The sequence below is a fragment of the Telmatherina bonti genome (assembly GCF_933228915.1).
Source record: "Telmatherina bonti genome assembly, chromosome: 12".
NCBI lineage: Eukaryota > Metazoa > Chordata > Actinopteri > Atheriniformes > Telmatherinidae > Telmatherina > Telmatherina bonti.
In genome coordinates, this window is record NC_136610.1 from 20,098,776 (window position 1) to 20,114,576 (window position 15,801).

At 38.0% G+C, this 15,801-nt stretch overlaps 1 protein-coding gene across 1 annotated transcript in view; it reads left to right on the top strand.

Moving 5' to 3' along the window:
* Window positions 1-15,801, top strand: part of diaph2 (diaphanous-related formin 2) — a 373,599-nt gene that overhangs the window by 140,677 nt on the left and 217,121 nt on the right. The window contains exons 16-18 of the mRNA XM_079250311.1: window positions 449-553; window positions 6,688-7,056; window positions 12,139-12,253. Coding sequence (XP_079106437.1) covers window positions 449-553; window positions 6,688-7,056; window positions 12,139-12,253 — 589 coding nt within the window. The remainder of the gene's footprint in view (window positions 1-448; window positions 554-6,687; window positions 7,057-12,138; window positions 12,254-15,801) is intronic.

The following is a 15,801-nucleotide window of genomic DNA, read 5'->3' on the forward strand; positions in this document are numbered from 1 at the left end:
AACACGAGCACAAAAAATTTAATTATGAAATCCAGAGAGCCAAGATAGAAAGTCTCAGCTACAATCTGCAACACCAGGGGTCCTGGAGATGTTGTTTTTTTTTTTTTCCTCAAGACTCCCGTCCCATCATCCCACTGTGCCACCTGCTGGGTTGGTGAAATCCTTGTTGCGACATGGCTTAGTTTCTGCAAAGGTTAGAGCCATCAACATACATGAAAACCAACCCTGAAACAAAGACAAAGGACAACAGGGCTCTTGGGCCATGATGGCTATGAATAGAAATTGACCAAAGAGTGTAAGAAGGTGTGTTTTGGTGTCTGTTGATGTGCCCTATGGCTATTCTCTGGAGACACCCTGCTGCTTACCTACCTGAGTACGTGTGTGTTTACTTCTGTGTATGTGTGTCTTTTCTCTGCACATAGACATACTTGTGTCTTTTTTCTTGCAGTTTGATGAGGAGTTCAGCGCACGACAGGAGGCTCAGGCCGACTCTCAAAAGAAGGAAGAGAGAATCAAAGAGTTGGAGACAAAGATCCAGACCCTGGAGTCCCAGGTAAATCCACAAAGTGAAATCCCACTACACTGTAAAACAATTCTAACCTGTGGAGATTGTGACATTATATGTTCCAAAGGAAAAAAAAAGTTACTTTATCATTGTGAAATGTGTTTTTTTTTTCCTTCATAATTTGTTTTCCTGAAAAAAAATCATAGTATTTGTGAGTGACGACGAGTGTGGAAAAAGGGTTGAGTTGGTCAGAATGATACCTTTCCACACCACTTACAAATGTGAAGCTGCTGTAAGTGGGAGTTCTCATCCATGCAAGAACATTTGATTTAATAAAGGGTCAATCTCCTTCCTAAGTTGTAGCTCTTTGTATAAGCGAATTGCTCTGTTGAAGCTTTTCCTATGAAATTCTATCATCACAGAGATGGATTGCATTTCTTCTCCTGGCTTCTACTTCATTTCTTCCCCAGCAAAACCTTCCATTTTGAGCACAGAAAATGACTGCTATTTCCCCCTTTACACAATTTTAAACACTTTACTACTACCTTGGGATAAAAGGGCAGATTTCCTGTTTGCTTATGGAATTTAATATAAACCGGTATCGGAAGATGGTACGGCTGGATCTCGACCAGAAATGGCTTTTTTCTCTCAAACTTTCATTGATGCTTGCACTTTCCATCTGATGCAGAGTTTTCACAGATGTCACATCCTGTTACTGAAGTTCTTCAGCAATCAATCTTACTGTTAGTTTACAGTAAATGTTGTTATCTAGTAAAATCATTGGCTGTTCTATCCCAAGTCGGGTTAAAAATAAGTTTTCTTTTTTTTCTTCGCTCAAGCAGATTCTTCACAAATTACAACACAACTTTTTCCTTAAAGCTTCTTCCTTCTACTCAACCTTTTCTGCTTTGCTCTATATTTTCTTCATGTTGCTTCTGTGTACACTTTTTCCAATGTTGGAGCTTTTTCTTCCATGTTTCCACGTGTTTTTGCAACACGCCCTTTCCTGTCTCCCCCCTGAAAGGTCAGCATCTTTTGACAACTTGGCTGCTACACATACAGTCTGCGTAGAACAGATGATCTCAGGAGGGTCAGACTATGTTTCTTTGTGTATGTCTAAATATTCCTTTAAAAGAATGGTAAATGGACTTGTACTTCTATAGCGCTTTTCTAGTCATACAGACCACTCAAAGCGCTTTACACTACTTGTCACATTCACCCATTCGCACACACACTCACTCAACACACTCATACCCCGATAGGCACATCGGGGGGCAGTGTCTTGCCTAGGACACTTCGGCATTTCAGGGGAAGCCTGGAATCGATCCCCCAACTTACCAGTTGAAGGACAACTGCTCTTCCTCCTGAGCTACAGCCGCCCCTAATGGTCAGTTTTGGAGAACTTCTCACATACAAGCATCTATCTCAACACTAACCCTCCTCATTTATTTGATTTCTATTAAAGTTCCCACAATCATTAAGAATACATACAGTTAAGATATTATGTATAAATGAAATAAACTTTGAATGTGAGTTCACACGATCTAAACTTGTTGTTAAGGGCAGATAACGGTCACACATTTGTTTAATTTCCACAATCTATATTAGAAATTGTCTCAAACGTGCAAATTGAGCAATTAAAATTCTAGTTTTAGACAAATGTTGACAGAAATGGTTGAAATCCTGCTTCAAGCAATGAACTCTACAATGTTACTTTCAAAGACAGCTGTGATTCTGCATCTTCAGGAAGACTAGGCTGGCAGACTGCACTTTGCAACCTACTCCATGTTAGACAGGAGCCTCAGAGAAGTCATTATCTGTGAAACTACAGAACCTTCAAATTGGTGTGAGGACACATATTCGGTTCGTCCATCAAAGCAGCTCTGCGATCACAGCTGTTTATGCTGAATATGAATGAAGCAAGCGCTAACCCTAACCTTTCATCTCCTAGACTGAATTCCTGTTGATATTAAAACACATGCATGTCTGAGTCGCTTCGCCATGGCATGTTTGTGAACCAACACATTTAACGAGAGCCTTTCTCTGGAACTTTGGCATTGTAACAAGCAGCATGTTTGATGTGTCTGTTTGATTATCTCCCAATTGAGTTGAGTAGAAGTTCTGCTTGTAAACATCAACAAAGGACCCTGAAATCACAAGAAAGTGGAACTCGTTCACTATTCCCCAAACCTTTGCTTGCAACCATTCAAGGCAAAGGAAAAAAAAAAAAGGACAGCGATTCACTGAATCCGCTGTGGATGTGATGAATAATGTAGTACTGCAGTGGTGCGCAGGAACACTGCGCCATCCCATTAATAGGTTTTAACAACCTGGCCATCTTGTAGCTGACCCAGCAAAGCCCCCAGTAGAGCTGGAGGTGTAATAGACCACTCTCTATGTCTTTTAGCGCCAGACTGCCATTTACTCTGACTGATTATAGAATTTGACTCGACCGACAACGGCACCAGAACTCACAATGAAGTTCCCATTATGTGAGCTTTGCTGTTGTGAGGTAGGGCGAAGCTGATTGTAAAGGCAGAAATACTGTCATTCAAGCATGCCATGCACGTGTCCTGATATCGACAGTTCGCATTAAATTGTGGACAGAAGACAAAGAGCAAGCAAAGAGAAAAAATAGTTGTTGAGAATCTCTATGGCTTTTCTAGGATGCCTTATATTCCCCAACTTTAAATCCCCAAAAGACAGAGTTTAAAATTCAAAGTTCTTTCAGCTACATTGTAGTTTTTTTGTTTGTTTTTTCTTTTAAGTTTTTTTAAGCCACCTAACAAAAAAGTTCCTATAACTTTTTCCTTAAAACATATTAAATGTTCCATTCTTCATAGTCCATACTAAACAGTGTTCTGTAGGATTGACTATATATGTATATAGGGCTGCGAAATCGAAATGTTCTCCCATCTTATTTCTTTTGGCAAGGTTGCACAGACTGAAATATCAAAGCACAATGGGTGCATTTCTAAAACAAAGGCTGCAGAGGGAAATCAATGCCCATCACACATCTGAGAGTGTCTAGTTGAAATGTATTTTGTGATGCCAGAAAGAGAGAAAGAAAAAAAAAAAAAAAGGAAATTGAAGACGGTTTTTGAAGGTGCACCAGCTGTCTGTGATGATGTTCTGTGTTCCTTTCATACAGTCATTGCTCTACACTGATGTTCTTTTGAAGATAGATTACATCTTGTTTTAGGTGTAAAAGTACAACACACTCTGCCTTTTGCACATGAAATAGCTCATTCTGACATAATGGGAATATGATACTGTACTGACACTATTATTAACTGCATAAGAAGTCTCTTCCTTCTTTTCCCTGCCTCTTATCTGGCTTTTTTGTGTTTGGTGTGAGCTTTCTACCTGTTGAAGTGTACTAGTGTTCTTCATCTGTGTATCTAATCCATCCCCATTTGTGACTGTTTGTTGTCCTTTATGTTTGTTGTGATGTGTGTGCGTGTGTCTACACGGTGTGAATCTCTGGTGTGTGGCCGTGTGTGTTGTGTCTGCACAGTTAACTATTGAAAAAGACAAGCTCAAAGAGGCTCAGAGACTCGTCAGGGAATCTGAAGCCAAGGTGGGTGTCCTCTTTGCATGTGTGGCCCTTGACATCAGTCTCACATTTAATCACCTTAAAGTCCAAATAAGGAGAAAAGACAATTAAAGATGCATCTCTGTTGGTTATACATGTGTCTTCTTTGCATGCTTTCCGCTTACCTTGTGATATTTCAACACACTGATTTAGATTTTCAGATTAAATTATAAATGTAAGGTGTTTCTAAAAAGATGTGAATAAATGTCACAGAAAATTGGGATTTTTGAGCTCTTAAATCACTGATCTGTAAAATATATACCATCAATGAAAAGACACCTGGCACATACGTATGTTTATATCTGGATGTTTGATCAAGCTAAAGATTCCACTTGGAAGCAAAGGTAAACTTTGTAACCAGAGGCATTCCCAACTCGTTTGATGAAATTTTTATAAGTAAACACTTGTGATTGAATTTTTTCTACCAGAAATTAGGCTGGGCCAAAGATTTAATCACATTACACCCAGACTTAATAAGCTTCCACACTGACCTCTTCAATGAATCCAAAAGAGCATAAATAAAAATTGGACGTTACATTTTTGTATTAGTTTGCTTGTTTACTTTACACAGCTGTAGGTGGACTCTGCAAAAGTTAAGGCTTGTCTTGGATAGATTCAGCAGTTCCCATATAATTAAAGTGTACTTCACAGTGCATAAATTAAAGATATATGTAGTAGGAAGTCACAGGGAAGGGGTTGTTTTTGGGCACTCCAAAGCAAAATTTCCCCAACAAACTGCTAAAGATTGATTCCTGCTTCGCTAGTTCAGTTTTATGATTGTAGGTTTATATAAGACATACAAATTTCATGCACATCTGATACAAAACTTGGATGCTTAACAACAATATAAAACAAAATGTGATCCCATTCTATGTAAAATAACCTTTAATCAATGAAAAATGATCAATTTATTATTTTCCGTACAATGATTTTGGGATGCTGCGATTGACTGGCCCTGCCCCACCCAATGATTGCTGGGATAGACTTCGACTTCCCTTCGGCCCCTGATTGGACGAAGCGGTTAAGAAAATGAATGAATGTCTAGGGGGATGTCCGAAATTGAATGTAATATAAGATGAATTACAAAAATAGGTGTGCTCTAATTCAGCTTTAAAATTAATTTAATTTGTCCGTATTAACCATGAAAGACTGACAAACCAGTAAACAAACACGTAGATTTTCAGTAAAGTCTCAGAGCAGTCTGTGAGAAACTGTTTGCCAAGCACCTTTTTAATTCCAACCCCAGTAAACAATTTACCAGTGCCATTATTTAATGAAACATTATGTAATGTCTTTAAATATGAAGCCAATAACATTTTAAACACTCAATCAGTTGCCTGGGGAAATGCATGTAGCAGGGAATTGGTTTTGGAAATGAGAAGCACAAGGGTAAATCTTTAAGAGGTAAAAGCTGACATCTCATCTGATTCTACTGGATGAACAGTTTATTTCTGTTATTTTCACAACTTTTTTCCTTCCTAAATGTTTACTTTAATTAATATTTCTACTTGTCTTTGTGTTCTTGTCTGATAGTGTTGACATGTCAAAAAGCTGAAGGAGTGTTATTAGTCTGTTCTTGACTAAATCTGCCTACAATTTAATAGCCACCATTCCAAGAACTCATAATAATGATTTGATGGGAAAACAATTTTTTTATTTCTCTTAAATTAATATAATAATCTTTTTTTCTACTTGCGTCCCAACACTTAAACTACTAATTGAAACATGTTTTGGGGGATTAATGAGCTCAATAGACAAACTGTTTGGCCAATACACAGTTTTCCATTTAAAGCAGAAGGATTTAGGTATTATCAGATGAAAAGAGAAAATAAAGGAAAACAAAAAAACCTTGTTGTGCTTAATAAAATAAGTGTAGATTAGCCTTGTACAACCAGAGAGCAGAAATAAGTGTAAATCTGTAATTATAATAATTTTATATCACATGATGCAGAAAGGAAATCCATCCATGTGTTTATCCTTTTATTCCAATACAGGGTCATGGGAGGATGGGACCCTTCCTAGGATATAAAAAAAAAAAAAAAAAAAAAAAATTCTGGGGTATTAAAAATCGTATGAATCGAAGTGCCTAAGTTATGAGTCCATTGGCTTCCTCATACTGTATGCACTGCATTCACATTGGCTTTTTTCTTATCAACAAGGTTCTTTAGTCAGAGGATGCGAGTCAAAATGAACATTGTTACACTAATTGTTTAAAGAAACAATTTACATGGAAGACAAAATCATTTTAGATATAAAGATGGAAAAATCCACTTAGCAAACAAATGAAGGAACTTTTCACCTTAGGAAAGTCAGGGAACCAAAGAAGCCATGGTGTACAGACATGATCTGAATTTGCAGACATCTAGTTTTGGAACCTTGAAGATCGGCACACTGACAGATACATGTTTGGGGATACATTTACTAAAATAAAAGCTTGTTGCAGAACATGATGATTTTCTCATTGGCTTTTTGTTTTTTTGTTGTTTTTTTTTTCTTTTTGAGGTCATCGCGTTCAGCTTTTCACCCAATCAAAAGATGCTCACTCATCAGGTGGTCTGTCGCTGATATTTCGTCCTTGTACTTCCAGGTCGCAGCGGGCCCAGCAGCAACTGGAGGACCACCTCCGCCACCACTACCAGGTGGTGCAGCACCTCCACCACCACCACCACCACCTCCACCACCACCTGGTGGCTGTCCCCCACCTCCACCTCCTCCTCCTCTCCCTGGCCATGCTGGGATTCCACCACCCCCTCCACCTCCCCCACCACCAGGTGGAGGACCTCCACCCCCACCACCACCACCAGGTTGTGGACCACCACCTCCTCCACCTCCATTTGGAGGCTTTGGTGGTCCTCCACCTCCTCCATCATTGCCTGTTGTCAAGCTGCCTTATGGACTCGAGGCCAAGAAGGTCTACAAGCCTGAAACAGTGATGAAGAGAGTCAACTGGACCAAGGTATGCTAATCTGACGGTGAATGTCATGCTAATGCTAATCTGTCATGCATCATTTTATGCTCACTAATGATATCAGTAATCATTCTTTGAAACATTGCACTGTTTACAAGCATTTCATACTTACTTTAGTATTTTGTGCAGTCCACACACACACTTAAATGCAAAGATTTAACATCAAAACTGAAGTTTTATAAGATGTTTATTCCTAATACACTCTTAATCCAGTCCAATTCTTGTTCAGCTGCTGGCCACACAACTGCATGCTTAGTATCTATTTAAAATGATTCGGTAGTAAACAATTTTTGCTTCTCAGACGCCTTTGGGTTTAAGCCTTTTTATTATAATTGAAGAAAAATATTGTTTTATATTATCACATTTGAACATAGTTTTAGTGGTGCAATCTTATAGATCTTAGCTGTATTTTACCAAAGATAATTTATGATTTGTCACTGGAATTTGTTTTTGGATGATAGTTTTATGGCAGTCTTTTTAGTCTGCAATTACCGACAACAAATAAAATGTCAAAGCAGGACATTTGACATCATCTTACTGGGGTGATGGTTTAAGTGGAATCAGCACAAACATTTACACAATAAAGGGAAAAAGACACACAATAAAATGTTTACTTTTTCCTTGATATTTCTGACATTTTAGACCAAGTTAACAAATCAGGTAAAGTACCTATTTAAAAAAAAAAGACAACACACCTGAGAAAGCCCAGGGTTCACAGCACAGCTTTTGTGTTAGTAAATTAGAAAAGACTTCCTGCAGAGGTCAGTTACTGACCTGGCTTGTGACAAATAGTGCTTGTAACTGAGTAACCGGCAGTAGCCAATGAGAAAGTGACTTCACTGTATACGTAGTCTTACTTTATCCCTTTTAAATGTAGCACAGTTCAAACTGAAAGAAGAAAGAGATCTACGTCATGCTATTAGTCATGATATGACTGCATCAGTCACCCATCTTCAGCCCCATACAAGTCATTTAGGGATGCTTAAGTGAGGGGGTTGAAGCATGCAAAAAATTAACTAGACAACAGCTTTGTGAAAGAATAAATAAAAAAAAAGAAAAGAAAGAAAACCAGTTTGTCTCCAAACATATCTACTTCCAAGGAGTAGATAGGATTATTTGTAGTGTCACAGATCAATATGGGGTATCAAAGCTATACAGATATCTATAAAGACGACATCAACATATATTTTTTGTAAATACAAAAAGGTTGTGTCTCTGTGTATGTGGGGTGTATTGATGCAGTTTTGCATGCATGATAAGTGTGCATGCGATGCAGAGCAAATGTCCATTGTCTGGGAAAGTGTTCAGAAACATGTTATGTCCAGGACCAACCTCGCCTCCACAGGAAATTTAGTTTGATGAGGCAAATGAAATTCATAACCACCTGAGGAAAAACAACCTGTGTCCCTTGTGCCGATTAAGTGGGACACGAGTCGACTGCCTTCTCTGTGTGTAGCAGATGTAAGTGTAGAAGTACCAGGAGTGGATATTGCTTAATTATGGAAAGAGGAGGGAAGAGCAATGGGGATATTTAAATTAGCTGTACTCTTTCTGTCCTCTTTCTACATGCGTGTTTATCAACAACATGGTTTGCACAGACATGACCTTACAGTTTTTGGTTGCTCAATATCCATGATTTGCTCTCCAAGCGAATACGTACTGATCTTGATAGTGTATTGTTGCAAATCCCAGTCTCAGTAACAGTAAAAGTTCCCCAATCAAGCCAAGAACATGATGGCAGTGCATTAATGGCAAGGAGGCAATAACATGACACTCACATAGTGCAAGTCCAGCACAACCACGCTTATGTTGGTATAGTTTACGTACTAATTTTGAGTTATTTAGAATCTTCTGCTTGTACCTTCTGATTGGTTTATCTATAATTCATACAGAAAATTATTAGGTGGGTCACCAGTCCATTGCAGGGCTCATTGAGATCAGAGCAGCATTACAAAAAAAAAAAAAAAAAAAAAAAAAAACAGGAAAAAAAAACCTGACACATTGTTAGAACTGACCATTTACTGTATAACTCCTTTTTTGTTTTAGAAAAAATGGTATCCGAGATTCAAAGTCTTGTCATATACTCCAGTATTATAGCAAAAAATTTTCTGTGGTAGAGAATTTTAATTCCCCAGAAATTTTAAATGAGAGCCAGTTTAGATAATGTAAGAGATTACGTAAACAACAAACTAAATAACACACAAATAAATATCCCATACTGTATAATTTTGTTGTCACTTCAGCCATAAACCTATTACCATTTGTATAATTACATTTCAGGATAATTTTGGATTGCCAGTTAGAAATATTTGTAAACATATGAAGTAAAAGGATAGAGGAGACATGGGTGCAGTTTTTTTTTGTTTAAAAAAAAAAAACAAACAAAAAAAAAACAAAACTGTCAACTGAGTATTATATATTAGTAAAATATTAAGTTTTTTTTTTTTTAAACTTAGAGCTAATATCTATGGCTAATTAGTGAGAGAAACAAAAACACACACAGCTCTTTAAAATGATAAATAATAATACTGTAAAGTGTACAATATATATACACTTTTAAGCATGTAACTGATAAATGTATCTACATGCTATGGTCACAATTGGTAATTTAAAATAAACAAAATTGATTTAGGAAAAAAGAGAAAAATAAAGTGCTGTGTATGCACATATTCATCTGTTTACTCTTAAGCCCCTAAATAAGTTGTGGTCCTTCTGGTTACATATTTAGTTTTATAATGGTCACCTGTGTTACGTGACACCAACAAGTAGCACAAAGGAATAGTAAGGAGCTGTCCCAAACGATCAGAGACAGAGTTGTTGGAAAATTACACACCAGGGTCTGGTGTGTCTGTCCATAATATTGCTATAATCCACGCGGTCCACAGAGCTAGGCTTTATTGGAAGAGGTGCGGGAATAATAAGCTATTAATTTTACAGAAGAGTTCACAAAAATGCATGAATATTTCTTAAACAATTGTAAATGAATTATCTGGTCAGATGCAGCGTGATTGGAACTTCAGAGAAATGCAACGTCAAATACAAACTCTGATTACCACAGGAACACCACCCTCACTTTAAAGCATTGTGGGGGCAGTATCATGCTGTGATGATGCTTTTTACTTCTCAAACAAAGCTTGGTTAACCAATCACAATTGAATCCATATTGGCTTTTACTAAATGCAGGGAAACATGTCTCAGTTTTTATGCTTTGAGATTGGGACAGTGTCACATTTCAGCAGGTTAATGACCCTTTTGACAAGGATGTTCATTTCCAGAACTATGGGGGCACTGTTGTGGGAGTTTTTTTTTTAGATGTTTTCCTGCTCCAATACACCTGATTGAAAATTTAAAAAAAAAAAACACGTGCATATATATATATATATATATATATATATATATATATATATATATATACATAAAATGTGTGTATGTGTGTGTATGTGTGTGTGTGTATATATATATGAGCAGACCTTGATAAGCTGTTGGCTCTCATGTGAATAAGGGATTTAGAGAAGAGAGAAACCTGAAACATGGAAAGTGGACGCTGAAGGCCAGGATTGGACATCAATGTCCTAACAACACAGCCTAAGCATCGCTCAATCCCATTGGATAGATGTGCAGAGCTCATAGAGACATACTCTACTCCACTACTCTACTACTTGCAATTGCTGCTGCAAAGGTTGGCTCTAAAAAGTGCAAAAGAAACTGTAGATTTGGGGGGAGGCGGGTTATTAAAAAAATGGGAAATTGCTCTTGCTTTGTCACCTTTAACCTTGTTTAGATGGCCAGATGTTTTTTTTTTGTTTTTTTTTTATTCAGACACACTCATACAGTGTTCGTACCAATGGTTGTCGAATGAAAACGTTCAACATCTCAGGTTTGAATTGTGAGATTATTGAAATTTTTTTTTTCTTTAGTTTCTGTTTCACCATTGGACATGACAGAGTGCACCGTATGACTTAGAGCACTGGTGTCAAACTCCAGTCCTGGAGGGCCGGTATCCGGCAGGTTTTTGTTGTTTCCCTCTTTCAACACAGCTGATTCAAATCAAATGGACCCAGCAGCTTCTTGTCAACATAATTATGAACTTGTGAGGTGTGTTGGAGCATGGAGACAACAAAAACCTGCAGGAAAACCTGCCCTCGAGGACTGGAGTTTGACACCTGTGACTTAGAGTGTACTGAATGAGAGCAAATAGTACAAATTCACTTTGTTATCCGCACCTCACATTGAAAAGACTTATGCTGGAATTTTTTAAAGCCTCCGTGAAAACACAGAAACCCTGTAGCACCGCTGCACTTATCAACACTGGGGTTGAGCGTGATTGCCCAGCAGCTGTCAGTGTTACAGATGTGACTTAAATCACTGTCTTTACGTAATTACTGTGGTTTTGAGGAGGTTAATGGCAGCAGTACAAAAGGTGAAGAGCTACTCTAGAACCTCGATTAGGAGAAAAGAAAAAAAGACAGATAGTAGTACTTCACAGACTTAGAATTGCACTTAAAAGATAAAATGTATAGAGTCAGTATTATCGGGTATCAATAACTACAACATGGTAAGTACGGTTGTTTATGTTTTAACATGTATTTTAGCACATTTCTTTTGCTGTTCGCTGAACAGAAAGGAAGGGGTGAGAGAAGATGAGATAAAAACTCTGGCCTGCTGTTGTTTCAGTTGTAGGGTGTTTGGTTGATTATTTGATATCTTGATCTTCCAGTCATGCTTCTGTTGTAACCGTGCGTGCAGAATTGCAAAGATACAAATCTTTAATGTTTCAGTGCACTTTGGGTTTGTTGACACATCATTTTCTAGCGTGGCTATATATTCACAAAATGGTAAACCTCACATTTCCACTTTGCTTTGTGGTCTTCTTTTGTCAGTTCCGTCTGCCGCTCAGATACTAAAGATGTCGCACAAGGTCATGTGTAGATCCATACACAGAAAAAAAAAAAAAGAAAAAAAAAAAACACTCACAAACCCCATCTTTCATCGAGAAAAACTTTTGAGTGGCGGTTTGATGAAATGACGGTTTCTGATTGTGGTGATAATGGAATCCTTGTGTCATTGCAGATAGTGCCTCAGGAAATGGCAGAGAATTGCTTCTGGATCAAAGTCAAAGAAGAGAAGTTCGAGAATCCTGACCTATTTGCTCAGCTCTCCCTCTGCTTCTCCTCGCAGTCTAAAGGTAAGGAGGTGTCATCTTTTTTCCATCCCATCCTTAATTAATCTTCACACACATGCTTCATTTAGCCTCTCAGGCAGTAGTTGCTAAGACACTTTCATCTTGTGACTACAATTTTTTTTTTCTAACTGAAATGTTAATTATCTTAAAACCAAGCATTTCTTCCAACACATTCGAACACCATGCTTTCAGTTTAACTCTCGATGCCAATTAGGGTCTCTGGTGCTCTGACTGTATCTTTGTGTTCTTGGAGAAAACTTAAAATGCCACATCCCTGCAAATTGCATTTGATTTTTGCACAAATTAAGGAGGGTTTTTTTTTTCCTCTCTTTCTTTCTATTGTGTTCTTAGACACACACACACACACACACACTTGAGCTCACACATGTATGTTTGAGCCCAGAGTGGCCATACGGGGTATGCTTCTTGCCTTTTCCAGTCCACTAGACCAGTCCTCCATCAGGGTGGAGACAGGACTGTGGTGAAGGAAGCACTGGGAGTCTCCTTTGTCGGGTCCAGTTTGTTTCTTGGACACACAACCAGACAACCTAACTTGCTGATGAATAACACAAGTGGGAAAGAGCAAAGTTTTTTCTTATTTGGGTTTTTTTGTCTTTTCGTGGGAGATATATGAAGGCACTTGATGTATCTCCCCATGACAATTTGATTGTTTTCCACTTCTTCGACAGTGTGTTGTGTGTGTGCAGCACACCCGTGTGATTCTAGCAGCAGTGGGAGGGAGGAAGTCAAAGCCTTGTCAAACGCAGAACAGTTAAATCAGAGCTTTGTCAACATGTGTGGACGTAACTACACAGTAACCTCCTAGTTTCCCCACTAACCCACCGTCTGTTTGGACACCAAGCTGCCTGCCTGTAGTGTCTTGCCTGGTCTGTCTTAAAATCTTCAGGTCAACAATCTAGACTTATCTTGTTGTTTTGTACTATTAAATTTTGTTTTGGGCTTGGGCTGCAGTTGCAAGATGATTTGCAAATGTAATGCTGGTAAAAAAAAAAAAAAATGTGGGTTGAAAAAAAACCTGTTGTTGCAAAGCGAAATGTCTGAAATGCCTGAAAGTTTGAACCTCCCCCCAGCTGAGGCTCACACCAGCGACCTTCTTGCTGTGAGGCCACGGTGCTAACCAGTAGGGAGATATTTGATTCCTGTGATTCCATTTCAAAAGAAGCATATAGTATTTACAGATATTTACATCTTTCCAGTAGATTCTTGATAGAAAAGAAAAGTTAACGTTTGTAGCTCTGCAAACACATGGCTGTAATTCAGCCCTCGCCTTTTTAAATTCTTTATTGAATTCACTTTCTCACCCGCTGGGATTTTAAAAAGAAAGCTGTATAGATAGTCCGTGTTCCTGCTGGCATGCTAGGAATTCCTGATCCAGCATTTCCCCCAGGAGTTACCTTTGCTGGATCCCTATCAATTACCCCTGCAGTGACTTCACTGAATCAGCTCTTTTCCAGCTATTGTTGAAACAGAACATGATTTTCTCATGAATGAAAAATGCTGTTTAATGTTTGATATCTACCCCCCACTCCCCGTCTGTGCAGTTGAAAGTCTATGGGAGAAGCTTTTGATGTAGATGGTGTTGCTGAAAAAGGTGCTACAATGGATATTCCTAAAATGAGACAGTCACTCATTTCCTCTTTTGTGTGTTGCATGATTCATGCAGTGTATTTAAATGCAATCCTTGCATGGATATGCACAATGTGGTCAAAAAGTTGATATTTTATCAGGAAGATCTGTTTGAACTACAATTGTGTTTGTACTGATTGTTTCTTCAGCTCAAGTGCAGATGATTAACTGAATCTTTAATGCGATTTGGGGAGATGGAGGTGAGGAGATCAAGGCTTCCAATATTTATTTCATCCTTTCTGGAAAAACATAGAATGAATTCTTTTTACTGATTTGAACACATCACTTTTTGAAACTAGTTTGATTTCTATACTTTAAAGGTGGAGTATGTAGGATTTTCAATATTTTCAAAATGAATTAACTAATAATTTAACTACAATCATAATTAGATAGTTTTTTTGAACATGTAGGTTCCAGTCTGTCCATATTTGATGCGTTATTAAATTACAAGTTTAATTAATGACAAATCACAAAAAGCACTTTTTTTACTGGTAGGCAAACATTTAAGAAGGGTCTTTGTCATTAATTAAACTTGTAATTTAATAACACATCAAATATGTACAGACTGGAACCTACATGTTTAAAAGAACGATCTAATTATGATTGTAGTTATTTTTTTAGTTAATTTGTTTTGGAAATATTGAAAATCTTACATACTCCACCTTTAAAGAAAGCCACATCTTTTTAAAAAAAAAGCAAATTCTAGTGATGATAACAGCATTTCTTATAGTTACACATATACATTTCTTGTTGGCTTTGTCCTTTGCCTCTCCCTCTGTCTTTGGCACAAGATGTGGATATTTATAAGTAAAGCACGCTTTGGGGTTTTGTGTATTGTGAAAGATGAGGCAAGCAGGTGTAAATGCCTTCCCTGCAGAGCTGCCCTCGGAAAATGCTGCAAAAAAAAACAAAAAAACAGAAGGGCTTCTGTTATCTCCGCCTTCCTCGAGATTCTTGCTTGTTACTTGCATTGTTGAGGAACAACACTTCTTTAAAATGACTTTAACAGTCTCCAATTTTCAGTTGCTTATTGCGCTTAGAGGCCTCTAAAACAACCCAGAATGCAAGACTGTCATCTCCCCTGCTGCTTTTATAGGTCTTGCTGTTTAATGAGTTTTACCAAGAAAAGAAATGATAATCAAGAGGGATTTCGAGCTTTGCTTCAGTCTTCTAAGAGCGGCTCTTCATTTTTTATTTCCTTTGCTATTGATCTTTGGGATGATCTGATTTAAAACTTGAAATGTTTTTTTTGTTTTTGGATTGTTATTGTAAGCTGTAGGATTACAGCTGTTTTGCTCAGGCTGGACAGCCGATCTCTACACAATTGTTTTTTTATTACTGGACATCCGGATTATGGTTTTGCTGGAGGAACATCAGAACTGTTTTCAATGAGCTGAAAATGTGTCACAATGAAAGTATACCTCAGTCACTAATGTCAGTACAAGTATAATGTTGGAGGCACTGTGTGCTCTGTGAACATAAAATTGTTACCACCCACACGGAGATGAAAATCTGTTATCACAGACAGACATCTCTATCTTCTCTCTGTCGCCACTCCGTTATTTTATTATCTTTACAATTTGTGTACGAGCCATTAGAACAACCTGTAGAACAACCTGGAACAGCAACAAGTTATTTTACAATTCTTTCTAATAGTCTGCTCCTCTTCTCTGTCTTCCTTTTGTCTGTTTCCCGCTTCTCTGCCTTCACTTTACTGCTTTGGCTTCCCTTCTCCATTGACTGGGGTCTCCTCTTTTTTCATTTTTCCTCCCTCTCATCTCCCCTCAGTTCTCTTTATCAATCAGTGGGTTGTGCCTTTGTACAGCTCTTGGGATCAAATCAGATTCACTCTGGGATTGAATGCGTGTAGCCATGGCCTCCTGCATTTGAAAGCCAATTCATTC